The sequence below is a fragment of the Apodemus sylvaticus genome, chromosome 8, assembly GCF_947179515.1.
Source record: "Apodemus sylvaticus chromosome 8, mApoSyl1.1, whole genome shotgun sequence".
Taxonomy (NCBI): Eukaryota; Metazoa; Chordata; class Mammalia; order Rodentia; family Muridae; genus Apodemus; species Apodemus sylvaticus.
This window is the reverse complement of record NC_067479.1, coordinates 54,957,287-54,976,562: the sequence shown is the minus strand read 5'-3', so window position 1 is coordinate 54,976,562 and position 19,276 is coordinate 54,957,287. Positions and strand designations below refer to the sequence as shown.

Sequence of the window (19,276 nt, the reverse complement as noted above, 5' to 3'; positions counted from 1 at the left end):
GAAAAAAAGATAGCCTTTTCAACAAATGGTGCTGGTTCAACTGGAGGGTAGCATGCAGAAGATTGCGAATTAATACATTCTTATCTCCTTGTACTAAGCTCAACTCCAAGTGCATCAAAGACCTCTACGTAAAATCAGGCACACTGAAACTAATAGAAAAGAAACTGGGGAAAACCCTTGAGGACATGGGCACAGGGGAAAAGTTCCTGAACAGAACACCAATAGGTTATGCTCTAAGATCAAGAATTGTCAAATGGGATCTCATAAAATTACAAAGTTTCTGTAAGGCAAAGGATACTGTCAAAAGGACAAAACCGCAAACAATAAACTGGGAAAAGATCTTCACTAATCCTACATCCGATAGAGGGCTAATATCCAATATATACAAAGAACTCAAGTTACACCCCAGGGAACCAAATAACTCTATTAAAAATGGGGTGCAGATCTAAACAAAGCATTTTCAACTAAAGAAATTCGGATGGCTGAGAAGCACCTTAAGAAATGCTCAACATCGTTAGTCATTAGAGAAATGCAAATCAAAACAACCCTGAGATTTCACCTCGCAGCAGTCAGAATGGCTAAGGTTAAAAACTCAGGAGACAGCAGGTGTTGGTGAGGATGTGGAGAAAGAGGAACACTCCTCCACTGCTGGTGGGATTGCAAGATGGTACAACTACTCTGGAAATCAGTCTGGTGGTTCCTCAGAAAACTGAACATGACACTACTGGAGGACCCTGCTGTGCCACTCCCGGGCATATACCCAGAGGATTCCCCAGCATGTAATAAAGACACATGCTCCATTATGTTCATAGCAGCCTTATTTATAATTGCCAGAAGCTGGAAAGAACCCAGATGTCCCTCAGTGGAGGAATGGATACAGAAAATGTGGTATATTTACACAATGGAATACTACTCAGCAATTAAAAACAATGAATTCATGAAATTTGTAGGCAAATGATTGGAACTGGAGAATATCATCCTAAGTGAGGTAACCCAATCACAAAAGAATATACATGGAATGCAATCACTGATAAGTGGATATTAACTAGCTCAGAAGCTATGAATACCCAAGACACAAGTAGCATATCAAATGACTCCCATGAAGAAGAAATAGAGGGCCCTGATCCTGGAAAGGCCTGATCTAGCATTGTAGGGGAGTACCAGGACAGAGAAAAAGGAGGGAGTTGATTGAAGAATGGGTGGAGAGAAGGCTTATGGGACATATGGGGAAGGGGGAACTGGGAAAAGGGAAAGCGTTTGGAATGTAAACAAAGAATTTAGAAAAAAAATGGTAGAAAAAATTGTAAAAAAAAAAAAGATTTAATTTCCTTATACTAAAATTCTGCTGTTTCTGTAGAAACGTCTTAGGTTTTTATGCATATGATCTTTCTGAGAAAATTCATTTGTAGGAATGTTTAAAAAATTGAGAAGATTAAAATATACTTGCTATGTAAAAAAAAAAAAAGAATGTTACTCCTTCCATTCTACATTTTCACAGAGATATACATTAAAATTTAAGTGTAACTCTTTACAAGTCTAACTAGTAAAGATACTTCAAATACATTGTAGGAGGATGTCTACAGGGGCTTGTGAGGGGCCTGAAGAATTTGGGAAATGGCTATTTGTCCTTATTTTGATATTATAAACATATCATAGATAAGGAAAACATAATTGGGGCCTGAGGTCAATGAGAATTAATACCTTACCCCTTTGTGTCTATTTCTATCTTCCAGGATTTCATTTGGCTAGCCATATAGATTTAACTTATCAAGGATTCACACTAAGATTCAAAGAGTTCTTAACTTTTGAAGACAAATGCATACATTTACCTTTGAAACTCTCATCACAGAAGAATAGATTTGTGTATGTAAGTATGTGTGTGTTTGTGTGTGTGTGTGTGTGTGTGTGAGAGAGAGAGAGAGAGAGAGAGAGAGAGAGAGAGAGCGCGAGAGCGAGAGAGAGACAGAGAGAGAGAGACAGAGAGGGACAGATAGATTTTTCCATCATTTTCGCAGTGACTATACAATGTTATTTCAATTGGTATAAAATATTGATTCTGAAAATACATTATTTTTGCATGGAATACAGACAAAAAAGGCTTACTCTCAGTACCACCCAAACCAAATGCTAAATATTTCCTTAAGATATAACTTGGTTATATTTAAAAAATCAGACCAATATATAAGCATACCATTGTAGCAGCTATGTCTGTCACGTCACATGGTTCTTGTCTGGGTTATGGCTACTTCAAGTAATGTTTCTGTGTACTTTGAGGAGCACTGCTCTTAAACTCCAGAAGCTTGTATGGGCCATTGTCCCAGTACTCATGCTCTGCTGTCACCACAGCACACACACACACAACAACTTGCCCAGTTGAGCATGTGTACAATCACTTCATCATGTGTCTATGGGAATGTTCTGTAATAGACCAGGATGTGAACTAATGACGTACATAATTCTCACCAGTGTGAATGGGCACCATCCAATGTTTGATTAGAACAAAATGACAAAGAATGGCAAGTTCATCATCTCTGTTTGGCTGGTACCCCTTTTTGCTGACTCTGGACTTCTACTAGGACTTAAAATCACTAGCACTCCTGGTTCTCAGGCCTGAGGGTCTGTGTTGTAAAGAGACCACTGGCTATCCTGGGCCTGGAGCTGATGGATGATAAACTGCAGAACTGAGTAGACTCCATTGATTTTGGACAGGGTGCCTAACCCTTCCCTACCCCGTTCACTCAAAGAGAAGCTGGCCTCACTCTTAGTTTCAAAGGCAAACCAGGTCCTGGCTGGCTAAATCCCTCCTGTCTTTGTTCATCTACTTTAAAGGTAGCTCTAGAGTCCTTTTACACTTCACTTGTCACCTCCTTAGACTCTCAGAAAAGCCAGTAGAAACCTGACTTGTCTAAGATTTCGCAAGGTATCTTCCTACTAACATACAATACAATCTAGATGGCACCCAGGGGTTAGAATTGCTGATGGAGGACAGTAAGAGACAGCAAAGCTGCTTCTGGACATGGCAGCAATCTTAGAAAAAGTCAGATAAAGCACAGGCTGAGAGGGCAGCAGGGTCTGGGTAAAGCCCTGAGGGCTTGGGCAGTGTGGTGGCACAGACCAGGGTACAAAGAGAAGCTGTATTTCAACAAACAAACAAACAAACAAGCTAACAAGCTAACAAGCAAACACCTCCGGGACTCTTTCAAAAATAAAATCAGAAAAACAAATGTAAAGGTGCTGGAAAGAGATTCAGAATAGGAACATTTGTATAGCTTACTGACGCCCTGAGTTCATGTCCCAGAACTAGAAATAATTATTTCTGAGCTCAGCCTGTGGTTATAGGCACCTGCTGCTACAGAACTCCTACCAGATAATTTACAGGTTAATCAGATTTTTATAGGTTAGCTGCAAAATTAATAGTTTAAAATAATATTCTTAAAAATACTAATATTGCTATGGCTAGAGAACAGAGACCCATCAGTACCCAGTCTCTTCTATGTCCTCACACTTGGATGTTCCCAGTCTCTAAGACTTAGGCAGTACTCCTGCAGCCTCAGCCTCCCTACTGTTAGGACCTCAGGCACAAATCTGAGCTTGCACCTATCCTGAACTTTGCTAGAGTCCAAACAAATTTCCTGAAATCAGAAGATAACTTAGTGACTTAGAATACTAACTCTAGTTTCCTATACTTCCTTGTAGCTATACATGCTGATTATCAAATAAATTACAAATAAAATAAAGATCTCAAAAAAGAAGCTGAACTCTTCAGATGACTTTCAGCATTTGGAATGTTACTCACTGTAAGATTCTGTAAGTGCTGGAGGCTTAGTGGTACCTATAGCACCTCTAAACAACAAGAAAGCGCTGAACAAGCCAGTATTTTTGGTTTAATAGTCAGAAATCTAAAGTGATACTAATTTAGACTTAACGTTAAATTAGAATTAGCATTACTGTTTTGTGTAGTGACATAAACTTATTACATATCCTACCAAAATGTGTGATGTCTATTTCCTTTAAAGATACAGTTAGACAATTATATTTTCTATAATATTAATTTTGCTTCTTCCTTGGAAGGAAATCTGCTCATCTGTACATTACATTTGAAATCTAATTATCATGTCACTTAACATACGATTTAATGAAGCAAAACAATGGTATGCCAAATTTAACTCCTGCAGTCCTTTAATATTTTAGTTAAGATACTGTATTTCTATATAATTTGAAAAAAAATTTCATGCATTGAAGTTAAAGTAAAAACAAACACTTTGTAAGCCCTCATATGTAAAGGATGACAGAAATAAAAGGGAAAAAAATCAAATGAAGGGCAACGCTTCCAGAGACCACCTTGGTCACAGACTCTCATAAGAACACTGTCAGTTACTTCCTCTGTCACATGTATCAAAAGCTTTCCTGGAAATTTCCCTGCCAGGAAAGTAACACTTCCTCTAAACTTTTATCATAAAAGTCCACTGTTATAGTCAATATATAATAACAATTGTTATATTGTTATATTCAAGCACTGAATAATAGCAATAATTAGTGCAAAGAGCACTTACTTTACATTATTAACTATAAAACTTAAGTTCTTTAGAACTTCATCTTGTTATATGTTCATCTAAATATTAAATAATAGTAATAATAATAATTACTATTATTACTGAAGCCATCTTACTGATTTCCCTGTCTTTGTTCCACAACATTTGTAATCAAAATGTGTCTGATTATGTATAACTATTCTAATTTTAAAAAAATTCCTCCCCTGCCTTCTCATTTCACTTGGCGTAAAAGTTTACTGCCTGATCCAGGGTGACATTATTATTTCCACATCACCTCCATCACGATAGCTTCCTTCCTGCTCACTTCTCAAAAGGACCATGGGTTAGACAAAGTCTTTAGGGACTGGAGCACTGAAGGGGAATCAGGAACTGTCAGGTTGACTTAATAAGGCTCAACAGTCCAGAGTGCTGTGAAGGTCAGCTCCGGGGTAGGACAGGATGGGCGCTTTACTCTCTTACAGTAGCAGCCACTGAGAAGAAACTGTCGACTTTATCAAGTTTGTTTTAGGGATCTCTTTGCCTCCCACTGGTCTCTTTACTGCTGATCAAATTTAACAAGCACTCTGCTGTGTTGGGGCCTCTTCTTGGCGTCACACAGAACTTCCTTAGGGAAACTACAGTGTTTCCCAGCCCTTGGACTGGGTTCTCTTTCTCCAGTGCACTTGTGTCTGTCACCCTCACGCAGTGCATACTGAGGAGTGTCCTTCCACTGCACTGGAACGCCCATGAAGGGAGGTACTTTTCACTGCTGTGCCCAACTGCTGGCCAGAGCTCAATGAATACGTGCTGACTGAATGAAAAACCTATTCAAGGGCAAGCATTTACAAATTACTTTGAATTCAAAGACAGCTGGAATGTAATAGGAACTGGATAAATGTTTAATTATAAACTAAACAGTCAAATATTTTACTATTTCAAATCTGAAAATAAATAAAAATGAAAGATTCAAAATATGTGCATATAAAATGGTATCTTGACACATACCTGTTTGAATTCTGAATCTTTTCCCACCATAACTTGAAGATTATAAATAACTGGGTCACCCTTCATTGGCTGTAAATATTCCCATGTAATTTCACAAATGTGATCATTTATTTTCTCTATTTTGGGAGCTGGATGGAAGAAACATAAATAAGACCAGTTCCATTTGATTTCATTTAGCACATTACACAGATACAGAACAGTAGAAATCAACAAATCTCTAAAACCAACTTGTAAACTTAAATAGTGAACATTTGCCACAGGCATGTAAAGAAATTAAAGAAATAACGGTCTTTATGACGTCATGAGACACTAACTAGTTACAGACAACTTAGTTGGGTGTCTGTGTAACGAAGGACTCTCAGTGCCTGATACAACACTGTCCCAATAGTCTCTATCACCAGTGCAGTGGATTTTCTTCTCTTTGGATAAATACACAAACTTCAATCCTTGCCAGAATCATTTTAAACAACAGCTACTTTAGAATCAGAAATATGTATATAGTGTATATACATACATGAGGACATATTTGTATGTGAAGCCAAGCAAAAGAAACATTTGTCTTTCTTAGGAGAGACCTGGCTCCCCAAATCTGAAGCATTTAAATGACCAGAGTTTGTGATATTTAGTCTTTAAGTAACAATAAGAGAAATAGTAAATCACCCAATTAGAAACACAATTTACTTAACAAATTTAAAGAGACCAGGGACTTTCTGAGTATTAGTGCAACACAGGAAACAGTTTTGATGACTGAGTGGAGGAGCCCTGAGCATATTCTTCTGTCTGTGTGCTCATCTAACTGATGGAGAGACACTGGGTGCTAAATTTTAATCAAAATAGAGCACTTTATTAAAGAAAATAACTTCAGAAGGTTATAAATCACCTTTCAAGGCGGCAGGAACAGATTTTGGAGTGGTGAAGATATACTCTTGGGAGAGAGGACCTTCCCCAGCTTCATTACAAGCTTGGATGCAGAACTTGTAGGAAGTGGACTCACTGAGCCTTTGTACTTTGTATGTATGACAAGGCCCTCTGTACAGGGAGATGAACCTGAAATGGAAATAACCAACTTTACAACAGCATAGAAAAATGCTTTAAACCCACTACAAGTATATAACTGGCCATGTTATTGAGGACCAAGTGGCTCTAAAACTTTAAACCTCAGGAGTAATTGACAATTATACTATCCATCAGATAATAAGAATCACAGATGTAGATCTCCCAATCTAACTTGATACAGAAAAATGATCACTAATCCAATGTTCAGCCATCCTAAGTTTCTTCTCAGGCTTCTGGTACAGTGTTGGCTCTGCCCCTTGTCTTTTATGATTATATTTTTAAGGCATCAGAACAATATAAAGGCAATGATTTTATGAGTCACTTCTAACCAAGTCATAATCTGCAGCAGAAACCTCAGCTATGATATGATATAATCTGTACTTAAATTTCTCTTTTTATCTGAAAACAAAAGGGGATTCTTAATTCATGGGCATAATTCTAGCTAGCTTAGTGACCTTTCTTAGAGATTTAGATAGTACTATGAAAGACTATAAAATTTCCAAATAATTATTCATATAAACTATTAGGTAGATGCTTATAATTATACATATTTTCTTTAATATATTACTTATAAATTGAATGTTTCTTGATATTTTTAATGGGCAGTTTTAAAAAAGTTGGAAACCAAGGAACGACTAATGAATGCTCAGACAATGTCAACAGCCTGGGAATATATTATAGTTAGGAATAAGAGACAGTTGATGAGCTGAAGCAAACATATCTTCAGTAAGCAGTAACTGGATAAGCCTGGCTTCTGATCCTCTGAAGTATGTTTTCTTTAAAAAAAAGAAATGAAGGGAGGCAGGAAACAAACACAGATGAAAACTGCTGAAAATGACAAAGCCATCCTCTGATGCCACCAGATGACAAATATGAATCTCCATAAAAACAAAAAGGAGCAAAGAGGAGTTGGGGAACTAGCTCAGAGGTTCAGAGCACTGGCTGCTCTGCTCTGCAGAGGATCTCACTTAGGTTCTCAACATGTATATGGGGCCTCAGCAGCAATGTAACTCCAGTTCCAGGGCATCCACTGTCAGCTGCTCCCCTCTGAGGCCACGAGGCATGCATGTGTTGCACACATACATGCAGGTAAAGCATTCAAACATAAAATTTTAAAAAATCTAAAAAGAGGATAAATAAATACAAGCTATTAAGTTGGCATAATTTATTGAACTTATATATTAATTTATAGATTAAGGTCTTAAATTTTCACTTTTCCTAGCCATATTCATACCCCAGCAATTTCTCAGATGCTAAATGAATATAAATGAAAAGTTTACAATATTATATTTTATGTTTAGCAGAAGCTTTATCTTTCACCCACTAATTTGAATGCTTGGTGATAAACCTTTTGAACTATCCCAAATGCAAAAGCTATAAGCTGGAGCAAAAAAGAATCAATTCATCTAGTGCTTGTAGTATATGCTAAAAATAAATAGTTCTTTAAAACCTGCACCTTTAGCCAAGCACTGAGTTGTAACTGTTTCTAGCAAGCCTTTTTGCTCTTCACCCTGAGATCAAATGATCTAACAAGAGTGAGAACAATTTTAACAATTTACCCAGAACAGTTCATAATAAAGATGCATGGTTATACCATACAATTGGCAAAGAACCTTCTGGGGGAAAAGCATGCATGTAATTATGCCCTGAATAGAAGCAGACATTAAGAAGCACACACTATGGCCACTGAAGTGTTCCTGAAAGTGATTAAAGCCAATGCAAACCTTGGGGAAACTGTCCTTAGTATTTTAAACGCTTACGTTGGGCAAACTTCTAATTATGTAAAAAGTTCAGAAGTATAATTTATAATCTTAAAATATTACAAGATTACCAGCTATAGAAGGCACAAGGCAATGTTTATAAGGTATATACAGAGTAAATACACAGCCCTAAATTGTTATTAAAATAATGTTAAAAATAATCTGAATAACATACACTAGCTGAAATACCAGCTTTATTATAGGGCAGTGTCAGTCAGTGTAGTATGTAGGAAGTCGGAAGTCGGACAGTATATGTAGAAGAACATGAAAGGGCGCAAATCAGCCCTTGAATGACAGGCAGTGCGGTAATAACACTGGACAATAAATCATAGTCCAACCAGGCCCTACTGGTGAGGGAGGGGCTAAACTGTTGTTGGTTCAGAGTGCCCTTGTATGAGGAGTATCCATTATAACTCTGCTATCTGGGACCTATCTCTGAAGCCTTGAACAAATCATAATCACTTTCTATAAATTGTGTCCAGTTGGAAATCAACAGGACAGAGTTACTTCCCAGCCAAGGTCAGAGTTCAAGAACAGCCTACTTAATTTCCCTGAGAATTACTGGAATTACAACACAGGGAGCCTTCAGAGATTTTTGAAAAAGATAAATTATTTAAGATGGTTTTGATAAAAAACTTTATTACACTTTAGGTAATTTTTTCTTTGTGTTGTCTGTGATACACATGCAATGGAGTATGTGAGGTCAAACAATTGGCAGGGGCTGGTTCTCTCCTTTCATCATGCAGGTCTCAGGGACTGGACTCAGATCAGGAGTCTTGGCAGCAGGTGTCTCTTCCCCCTGAGCCACCTAGTGGCCCCTTATAATAATCTTCACTCTGCTCTGGCAAATTATTTACACTATAAACATTTATATAAATTAACCCCCAAAATATACACATGAAAAAGGAAGTAAAAAACCTACCTTCCATTCTTATCTACCATCTGAAGGTGGTACTGAACAGCATCTGTTGATAATATCTTTGGAGTTCCTTCTCCCCATTTAAGCTTAAGGTTCTGGTGGTTAAAGGCAACACATTCCAGCCGAGGTGGATCAGGAGGGAGGGGCTTAGTTTTTAATTTAATTGTATGGCTGAAAGGTCCAGCTCCAAGGCTATTCAAGGCTTGAATTCGTATTCTAAATGACACACACAAAAAAAAGTTTGGCTTATGGCTATTTTATTTATTCCATCTTTCTGGTTTACATAAACATAAATACAGATTTTGAGGTATACCTGTATGTTGTATCTGGTTGCAAACTTTCTATGATATAGCTTGTCATCTTTCCCACTGTCAAGGGTTGCTTATCTCCAAGGTCTATGCTGTAGGCAAGGATTTCTGAGCCATGGTCATAAGGTTCTTCCCAGCTAATTGCAAGGCAGGTAGAGGGTGAGTAATGGGGGTATTCTATATCATCATCACTTATTTCTTGAAGAGAAGTCACAATGGCAGGAACTGACGGTGGAGTCACACAGGCTACAACTTCACTGAAAGGACCCGCACCTACAACACTCATAGCCTACAAATGAATAAAGTAAGTTAACAAAGGCATAATTGTGGCAGTTACCTCTAAACAGAAGATTCTGGACAGTGTATGTGCCTGGACACTGGTCACTTACCTGAACTCTGCAGTAATAGGTAGTAGCTGGGGAAAGTCCTTTTAATTCACAACTGAGGCCAGGCCCACAGTAACATATCTGCATACTTCCTTCAACTCCTCCCCATTCCAGCCGGTACTCAGTGACATCAGTTCCGTTACTCAAAGGAATCTTTATGAAAAGGATACAGTTTTCTTAGTCTTGATAGTAATTAAATAGCTCTGGGGCAAAATCATTTTTTCCTCTAACATATTAAAAATGAGATTTGTTAAATTTATTTAAAGCATATCAACACAACCAATAGTGTACGATTTTTATTCATTAAAACTACCTGAAAAAAAAAAAAAAACTACCTGAATAGTCAAAAAACCCTAATTGTCTTGTATCAGAAGAAAAACATGCCTAAGAGTCAGAGTGTTTTAGTAAAGACACTTAAAATAATTTAAAGACAGAATGTTAACTTACACAGATATTTCAAAGGTTTCAAAGGAAATTAAAAATCAGTGACCAATTATAATATACAATAGATATACTGATAATGAATTTGAGAGAAAGAAATATTATACCAAATCTTATGATTGTTCAAATTTTACCAGTGGCTCAAATATCTCAGTAAAGAAATAAAACCTTTGCTAAAAACACCAAGTAACTCGAACCAGAGTCTGAATACTTAGAAGGTGAATCTCTCTCACTCCAGCACCTAACTCATTTCTGCCATGTGAGTTTATCTAGGACTCTGCTTTCATACATCTGAAGGCGCTATAGGGAAGCTGGTCTGTATTCTTTTAGATGCAGTATTCTGATCACTTAGGAGAATGGTGTAAATTAGTGGAAATCACAGTACCTCCCAGTTCACTTGTGCACAAGTTGCAGATCTGCATGTCACTTGAGGGGGTCTGCATTGGTCTGGGGGCCCAGGAGCTGTAGTGATATCGTATTTTTCCGAAAATGGTCCAAACTAGAAATACAAGCAGAACACATATTTTCCTTTTTCATCCTTAAATGTTCACTGCACAGAATCTTGTATCTAAAGATTTACCAGCAATTAAGTCCTTCAAAATTAATTTGGTCATAATTCTACAGGCATTAAGAGTAAATGATTTAACAACTATGGAAATAGACGCAAACTTTTAAGTTTCACTTAATATACTTTGCTTCTTCTACTCTCTTATTCTCCCTTCATGAACTGATTTTTGTAAAACGGTCAGGGCACGAGTAAATTAGGGAGGTGAGAGAAAAGGAATGACGTGAGACAGGATGAGGGCCCCAAATATGAGCATGGGAGACAGCTGGCACCACTATTATTGTACAGAGTCAAAGACAGGTAGCTACTTGAAATACAGGAAGTAAATGTTCAAAGCTATTCTGACAAACTAGCAAAACAAATAAAAAGGAAGCCGTTACACTGAAAATGCTACCAGGTAACTGCAGCCTTGAGAGGGTGCTGAGGGCACACAGACTCTGACAGCTTAAATAAGGACTGATTACACAATTCCATTCACAATATTTAAGTATATTCACAGATTAAAATATAGTTCAGCTGAGGACAGAATATGAAACAAAGCAGAGCTCATTCAAGTCTTTAAAACCATGGTAAAGAGACATGTGAACTTAAATTTTGAAAAAAAAATTAATTACGGAATAGTTTTGAAAAATGTGCCATACACCTAAGCAATTGCTTTGTCTTAGGACATCTGCCTTAGTGGAGTTAGGGCATCAGCAGCTGTGTGGAAGCACTCTTTGAGACCCTAGCATCACTAGCTGCAAAGTGGGCTATTACCTGTTAATGCATTTCTCTCTCTCTCTCTCTCTCTCTCTCTCTGTCTGTCTCTCTCTCTCTCTCTGTCTCTCTGTATACACATACATATACACTTTTAAATAACATATAAACCATAAATGATTAAATATCAGCATTTGCTTATGAAGCAAAGCATGAATTATATCTGGTTTGCAATGGGGGAGTAAATGCTGCATAAAACCAGTTTAGTGACCATGAAAACAGGCTTTTAAACATCTGTAAAGGAAGCCATAACTCTTTCCAAGAACCACAAACTCTAACTCAGGTCTGAAAGTACAAAGACAGAAAGACAAGTTATAGGGCACACTGTTCCTTATTTGTCACTAGAAGCTTATTAAAACAAAATGGCTTGACAACAGGTATGACAATACATGCTCAATACATAATGATTCAGCTGGCAGTTCCCTTACCCCTATTCTGTTTGCTGCACGAAGTCTGAAGCTATACGTCTTTCCAGGAAGAAGGCTGCTCACTGTACACTCCACTTCAGAGCCTTGGTAAACATCTCTGGGCTCATCTTTATCTGCAAGAGTCATTTCTACCGCATAACAGGAAATAGGTGATCCACCATCAACCTGAGGAGGTCCTAAGCAGTAACAGATTTAGGGGTTTTAACAGGAGGAACACTGGGTTCTAACTTAATCGTAATTCAGTACCAAAATGGACATGAATGAATTTCAGTACCCCATCGTAGCTGTATTTCTTTTGCTTTGGGTCTACCCTGCAACCTGGGAGGGTGGCATGGACCAGGAGGCACAGCTGGCGTCTGTACAAGTAAAGATTCAGAGACCTGCAGAGACAGAAGCAAAAGCAAACAAAAGGCTCTAAACAACTGGATTGCTTTGATAAAGGATTTTAACACAACGCAAAACTGTATCAACAGTGTGTAATCATACTTTACTATCCACAGAAATAAGGTACTGAACAGAATCAAGCCTTATTAAATCATTACAACCTATTTTTATAGACAAAAAGACATGCACTATAACTACTATTTGAAAAACAAGTGGGAAAAGGAAAAAATCCTTTCTATAACAAAACAAAACAAAGGCAAGTAAAGAAATCCTGTCTGCAGGGACCCACAGCCCTTCTTTGTTCCAAGGCCATGGATGCTGCTTTCTACCTCATTGTTTCTAGAGGTCAAGGCTCATAGGGTTTTTTATTTTGGCTTTCTTTTTTAAACTGTCTTTTAACCTAAATGTTAACTTATTTATTCATCTCCTTTAATATCAATTCTACAGCCAGTCAGTTTCTCTAGTGTGACACCTTTATTTAGTATTGCTTTGATTCCTATTTTTAAAGTCATTTTCTTATGTGAAAAGAGTTTGAACCAGGGCCTTACAAATGCTAAGCAAGTATCTTACCATGAAAAGCTACCAGCCCCAGCCTTGATTTTACTTTAAGGACTACCTGGCTAGTTGTCTATTAAGGTTCACATTTACTATTTAATTCTTTTTAAACACAAACCACTTGTTCAACGTTTTATCAGACAGGCAATCTATGTAAGAACGCTCATTGATACACTAGAAAAGATCTTTAGATGCTATGTTTGTTGTTTGTAAATGAGGGGAGATTCTCTTTTTCTCCAGGTGGTTCTGGGGATTCAGGAAGGTCTCCTCTACAGAAGAAAACTACCAAGTTATGCCTTTACCACCAGGGAGCTTTCTCAGTGAATAAAAGGGAACACTGTTCCACAAGCCTGCTGGGCAGGACACACACACAGTTTCACAATACTTGTAGGCCTAACAAGAAGTTTAAAAGCCATTTTAACAAGAGTGTTTTTATTGTGTAAACTTCCACCTCAAATATTATTATGAATGTTCTAGTAAGTGATTCTTGGTTAATTCTTTAAAAATACATCAGGGGCCTAGAGCTCGATTCCAGCTCAGGAGTGAAGAACAAGAAGGCTTGGGCAAGCAGAGATGCTCTATATGCTGTCCAAAACTGTGTGTTTGTGTGTGTGTGTGTGTGGGGGGGGCATCTGCCTCATCCTGCTGCACTGAGCTTAGCTACTGGGGCTGCTTGTGGTATGTGCCTGAGGATGCTTCCCTAAAACTCAAAAGTGAGAAATGTAGAGACAGGGACTAAAGCAAGCATCTTGGCACAGAGAACAGAAAATATTTTTGTGGTTTGACATGACTTAAAGATGAGGAAAAGGGCAGTCTCTGCCCAGTTTTCCCATGATCTTGTTTGTTCTCCAGCAGACTCAAAGTAGAAACCCTTAAGCGCTCCAACAGAGGAGGACTGTGACCAGCCCAAAAAGGCGGTCCGGAAGCCTGATGAAGACACCCTCACTGAATTACTGGCCCATGACAATGTTGGGATTGAGTAAGTGTAACTGAAGATGCCGAATGCACTCAATATTGAACCAGGTTCTAAAACTGTCCTCAGAATTGGGATAAGATCAATATAACTGGGGCAGCAGAGGGGTAAGATGTAGCTGCTAGAGTTTCTCAATATAGGGATCAGATTTTAACAAGGCACTCCATAAAGGCTGTGGGGGATTTGTAGCACGGGGTTGGCGTGACCTGCCACTGGGAACCTAGCAGGCTGGGTAGAGGCTTTCTGGAGTCCCAGGCCAGTGAATCTCCATGAATCTTCAGTGCAGGGCAGGCCAGGCTGCTGGGGCAGCAGCACAAGCGAGGGAAGCTACTGGTTCTACTTTTATTATTTCACTTAACAGATTTCACTGAGTTACTGACTCCTTTTTTTTTCCTCTCTCTTCTTTGCTCTCCTCTTCTCCACCGCCCCCCCCCCCCCCCACCGCCCCCATGGCAGGGTTTTATAGCCCTGGCTGTCCTGAAATTTGCTCTGTATACCAGGCTGGCCTTGAACTCATGGACCTATCACCCTCTGCCTCCTAAGTGCCGGGATTAAATACCCAGCTACTGATTATCTTAATAATCATAAAATAATGGCTAGCTTTTCTGAAATACTAAAATGTTATATCTGTGTTTGAAAAGTTCATGGTTTCTCCAGAGACAAAATTTACAAAGCAGCAAATCAGTATCTATTTCAATTTCTGCTGAACATGGATATCAAATATCATCTTAAGATTTACCTAAATATGTACTGTGAATAAAATATCCTGTTGGAACATTCTGGTAACTGTAACACTAGCCACTCAGGTTACAAAAATTACTCTTGCAGATTTGTCCACACATTTCACCAACGAGGGCAGGAAAAATTGATCCTGTCCCATGTGGTCCGAATTAAGGAACAAACATGTGTACACATAAGCATTACCGCACTCTGCCCTCCATCACTAATGCAGTAAACTCGTAAGCGGTAGTAGCAGCCCGGAGACAGACGGTCACAAAGATGTTCTCTGGTAGCGCCACTGTAGATCATATCCCACTTGCTTCCTGAAAAGTGCAGAATTGTGTGCAATCAGCTAGGAGGTAATGGTCAACACTGTGGTATCATGGAGAGGGCAGGCATCTCAGGCTTCACTAAGTACATGAGTATGTAACTTGTCAGAAACATTCAAGCCTGACTTACATTTCCTGGAAAAGATTTAATTTTCTTTTTGCATGTGGTCTCTAACACAAATCTGCATGGCTTTGTTGAACTGAAATATTTCTGTATAGTCTTTGGCTTAGATTGGCAATTTGCTTTTAATTAAGCATATTAATTGTGTTTACTGGTCCAGTAATAATATAACAAAGAATATAATGAATCAGTATCATAACACATTTAATCATAATTATAAGACCTTTTGTTGCAGTAAACATGCCTTTTATAGAAATAAAAACCAATGAATAGGTGACTCAAGCATAAAGTTCATATGTCATAAAAGCCTTAATTAGAGTTAACCTCCGGAGACCAATTCTCCTTTAGTACACGTAGGTATAAACCTAACTTAATAAACTGTTCTTTAATATAAACATTAGATATATAGTATCTAAAAAATGAGTCTGGATATGCTAAATTTGTACAATATAAACATGAAAAAAGGAAAATATAAGTATACTACTAGAGGCTGCATCTGACCCACTGTATTTCCAGAGGTCACTTTCTGAAGGACATCCTAATGGGCATAATCACAGCTGCCACAACACCCCATCCACCCCTACCATCACCGAATCAGGGACAATTCGCAGCACAGCATAACTGTGTTTATGGCAGCCAACAACATAATGCCTGGAAGAGTGGAGGGTCCCCCCAGCAGAGCAGACCTGTCTATCAGCTCTGTCAGCTGTGCTCACCGTTAGACCCTTCCGCCATCTCCACCACATACTTATTGACGGGTGCCCCTCCGTTGTCCTTCGGTGGATCTATCACAAACAAAGATGGTGTTATGGAGACCACAACAGTCAGAAAACAAAGGCAGATTGTTATAGGGGGAGAAGAATCATCTGGAACAATTACTATTCACACATCCTCTGTCTAACTGCTGTCACCACTTTTCAATTAATATACCAGTCTTCCCACAGTACCTATCCATATAAAATTGACTCTACAATAATTTTAGTGGCTGCACAACATTTCATTCACTTTAGCTCCAAAAGGAATTTGAAATTTGTACTTGTAATATGGTGACTTTTTCAACTGTCTCCAAGGCAGGATTGAGTTTGCACACCCCTGGACTCATATATAAGCAGATGTTCTGCACATCAGCAACATCTGTTTTGTTGCTGATTGACTTGCTGAGAGCTAAGATGACTCAGATGCTGCTGGTGCCATGTTTTGCTTCTTGTTCACATGAAGCTGACCCTGTCCATCCTCTTACAGCAGCCCCCAGTTCTTTTAGTATCAAACCTGGTCAGTATCTGTGAGCACACAGCTTTCCACAGACAGATCCTCACTAAAGCACACACTTCTTATCAGACTGCTCTAAGTTAATAAATTTACCCAAGCACCACAATCACAATGTTATTGAAAAACTGGTACCAGTATCCTACTGAATACATTATAGGAAATCATCATGCTAACACAGTGGATTAAAATTACTGATCTTGGGCTTTCAGTGGTGAGAAAACAAACTCAGGGAATTGTGTCCATCAACAACTTTCTTCTGAACAACTCCTGTGAGTCTGTCTTTTGTCCCATAAGAAGTTGCTACAACATCTAACAATACACACGCAGAGCCACTGTTGGAGCATGACTTAATATACAGTAAGTTATCCATCTGGACATTTACATCCATAAAACAGGAACTTGAATTTTGAACTAGTTGCTTATGGATTTTCTTCTTCTCTTCTAAGGATGAATGGGTAAATTTCTAGCAAAAGGTACTGTGATACTTTCACAAGTATGGTCTTAAAAAAGTTCATATTTAAATTATTTTAATCAAACACAAAATTAACATCTTACCCCATGTAATTTTAAAACCGTGTGAGTGTATCTTCCCTTTAACCGAAGGCTTCCCAGGTACTCCTGGTTTATCAGGGCAGGTACTGAATTCCACTACTTCACTAGGATTGCTTTTACCTTCTGAGTTATAAGCAATGACCTGTGGTGAGAACACAAAGACCTAATGTTTGTTACCAGATAATACAATGAATCAAGCAGTGAGTAAAACACAAACTCAGAGAAATGACTAAACACTTTGAGACTAAGAAGACCTCTCTGTTGTAGAACTGCATGTCTTCATATTAAGTGTGCTTGTAATCTAAAGCTCTAAGATATTCCCAATAGTTTCCTCTGATATAGAGAGTGCAGCAGAAATGCCCTTGGCATATTATGGGAACGCCTGTGTGGTGAGACCTGAGGGCCCATGGAGGAACCAGGTGAGTGAACTTGGAAGTCAACACCTTCAAATGATTCCACTTCAGAAGTCTTTAAATCTGAACCACTGATTCCTGGATTCCTAGCCAACAGAAGCTACTAGATAACAAATACTTATTTCCAGGTAAGAAAAAAATGAGATAGATTTTTAACATAGAAACAGAAAAAATATGATTCAATCTAGGTGTCCTTTTGATTTTAGAAATTATGCCCACATTTTCACCTTGTCATGAACTATGTAATTTTGAATGAGAATTTTAGTACCTCCAGCATTCTAAGTAACAACTGTGGCCTGTGAGAACCTAGTCAAAGGCAGTGCTCTGTTCAACTTGCTCTGGTCTCGGCACTGCTCTCTTATGTCAGGGTAACTTTCAACAGTCCACTATAATTTTAGGTTTGTTTCTACTAACTGTAATTATTAAATAATTCAAGTACTGGGCAAATTTAAGACCCAAAATATATCCTAGCGTGATGCCACAGGAGGAAAGATAAATTCCAGAAGTTTCCATAGAGGAATTTCAATCTGCCACTACTGCAAGCAAGCAAGCGCCACAAGATTGAATTATAATATAAGGTATCACCACTTAGCATCATCAGTCACAACAAGAACAGACCCAGGCAAGGGTTGTCAAAGGGCATTAAAACAGATATGGAACCCTGGTACAGAATACAATGGTTTAAAAGGGCAGAGAATGAATTTGCAGCTAAGAAACTGGTCGATACCACTTCCTTTGAGGGATTACAACTAACAGTATATAAAGAATCTTTCTATGGCATGATGCTAATAATCATATTGGGTATGTTTTAACATCCATAGTTTAGTATATGTACTCACATTACACAGTATTAGTAATAGGTCCACAAAATGGTAAAACTGGTTTTGAATGTAAATATATGAAGTTTGAAGAACATTATTATATTACAGAAAAAAGTAAAACAGAACTACTCATTACAAACAAAAGAATTAAAATTTTAAGATCAAAGGAATGGTTTGGAAGGATACACAATGTAAACATGCACATGGTTTTAACTTCACAAGAAAAATAAAGAGAATACTTTTCTTATTTGGCTTTCAAATTTTACCTTAAATTTATACTTTGTACTTCGTCTCAGATTTTTCACTGTGTAAGCAAGATCTTCTCCGTCATATTTCGGTTTAAAGCCGTACCCCTGGAAAGGGAACACAGTGTCCATTAGACAGCTTTTTAAAGAGATGTGAAGAGTATCTGGAATGTGAAGGCCTGTCTTACTCTTCCCCTCTGACTGTGTAAACTAATTCTCACCTTGACCCTTCTATCTTTAGTGAATGAACACTGATACACTACAGGACCTTTGTAGAAGAATTGAGATTACTTCGTCTCACTAAATCTAAAGCCAAGAGAAGGTCTTTGTGTTGAGGGAGGAATTGGAGCCAATGGCAACTTCACTATCAAAGTGATTTCCCAAGAATCAAATTCCCCAGCAAAGCCACAAGAACTAACCACACCAAAGTCTTTAAAACCCTTATTTCACCCTGAATACATAATTGTGTTGAAGTGAAGAAATAAACAGGTGACTATCCCGGAAGATAAAGTTCCATTTAGGTCCATTACTGCTATTTACAGTTCCAGTGATAATATTTCACTACTACATTAGCTCCCATGTTGAAATTATAAAGGTGGAGATATAATTGAAAACATAGTATGATTTACCATTTAAATGTATATATAAGGATTCATAGCATATTCACAAGAATGTGCCACTATTGCCTGATCATAATCCTAAACAAAGCTGATTTTGTTTAGCAGGAAATAGAAGCAG

General features: G+C 38.1%; 1 protein-coding gene across 5 annotated transcripts in view; it reads right to left on the bottom strand.

Moving 5' to 3' along the window:
• Fndc3a (fibronectin type III domain containing 3A) overlaps positions 1 to 19,276 on the bottom strand; it is a 184,496-nt gene that overhangs the window by 10,980 nt on the left and 154,240 nt on the right. For all 5 annotated transcript variants that reach the window (XM_052190977.1, XM_052190980.1, XM_052190976.1 and 2 more), the window contains 12 exons: positions 18,560 to 18,646; positions 17,063 to 17,201; positions 15,955 to 16,023; positions 14,993 to 15,111; positions 12,431 to 12,536; positions 12,157 to 12,332; positions 10,793 to 10,906; positions 9,970 to 10,119; positions 9,586 to 9,869; positions 9,276 to 9,488; positions 6,418 to 6,584; positions 5,538 to 5,665 (listed from right to left, as the gene is read on the bottom strand). In XM_052190977.1, coding sequence (XP_052046937.1) covers positions 5,538 to 5,665; positions 6,418 to 6,584; positions 9,276 to 9,488; positions 9,586 to 9,869; positions 9,970 to 10,119; positions 10,793 to 10,906; positions 12,157 to 12,332; positions 12,431 to 12,536; positions 14,993 to 15,111; positions 15,955 to 16,023; positions 17,063 to 17,201; positions 18,560 to 18,646 — 1,752 coding nt within the window. The remainder of the gene's footprint in view (positions 1 to 5,537; positions 5,666 to 6,417; positions 6,585 to 9,275; positions 9,489 to 9,585; positions 9,870 to 9,969; positions 10,120 to 10,792; positions 10,907 to 12,156; positions 12,333 to 12,430; positions 12,537 to 14,992; positions 15,112 to 15,954; positions 16,024 to 17,062; positions 17,202 to 18,559; positions 18,647 to 19,276) is intronic.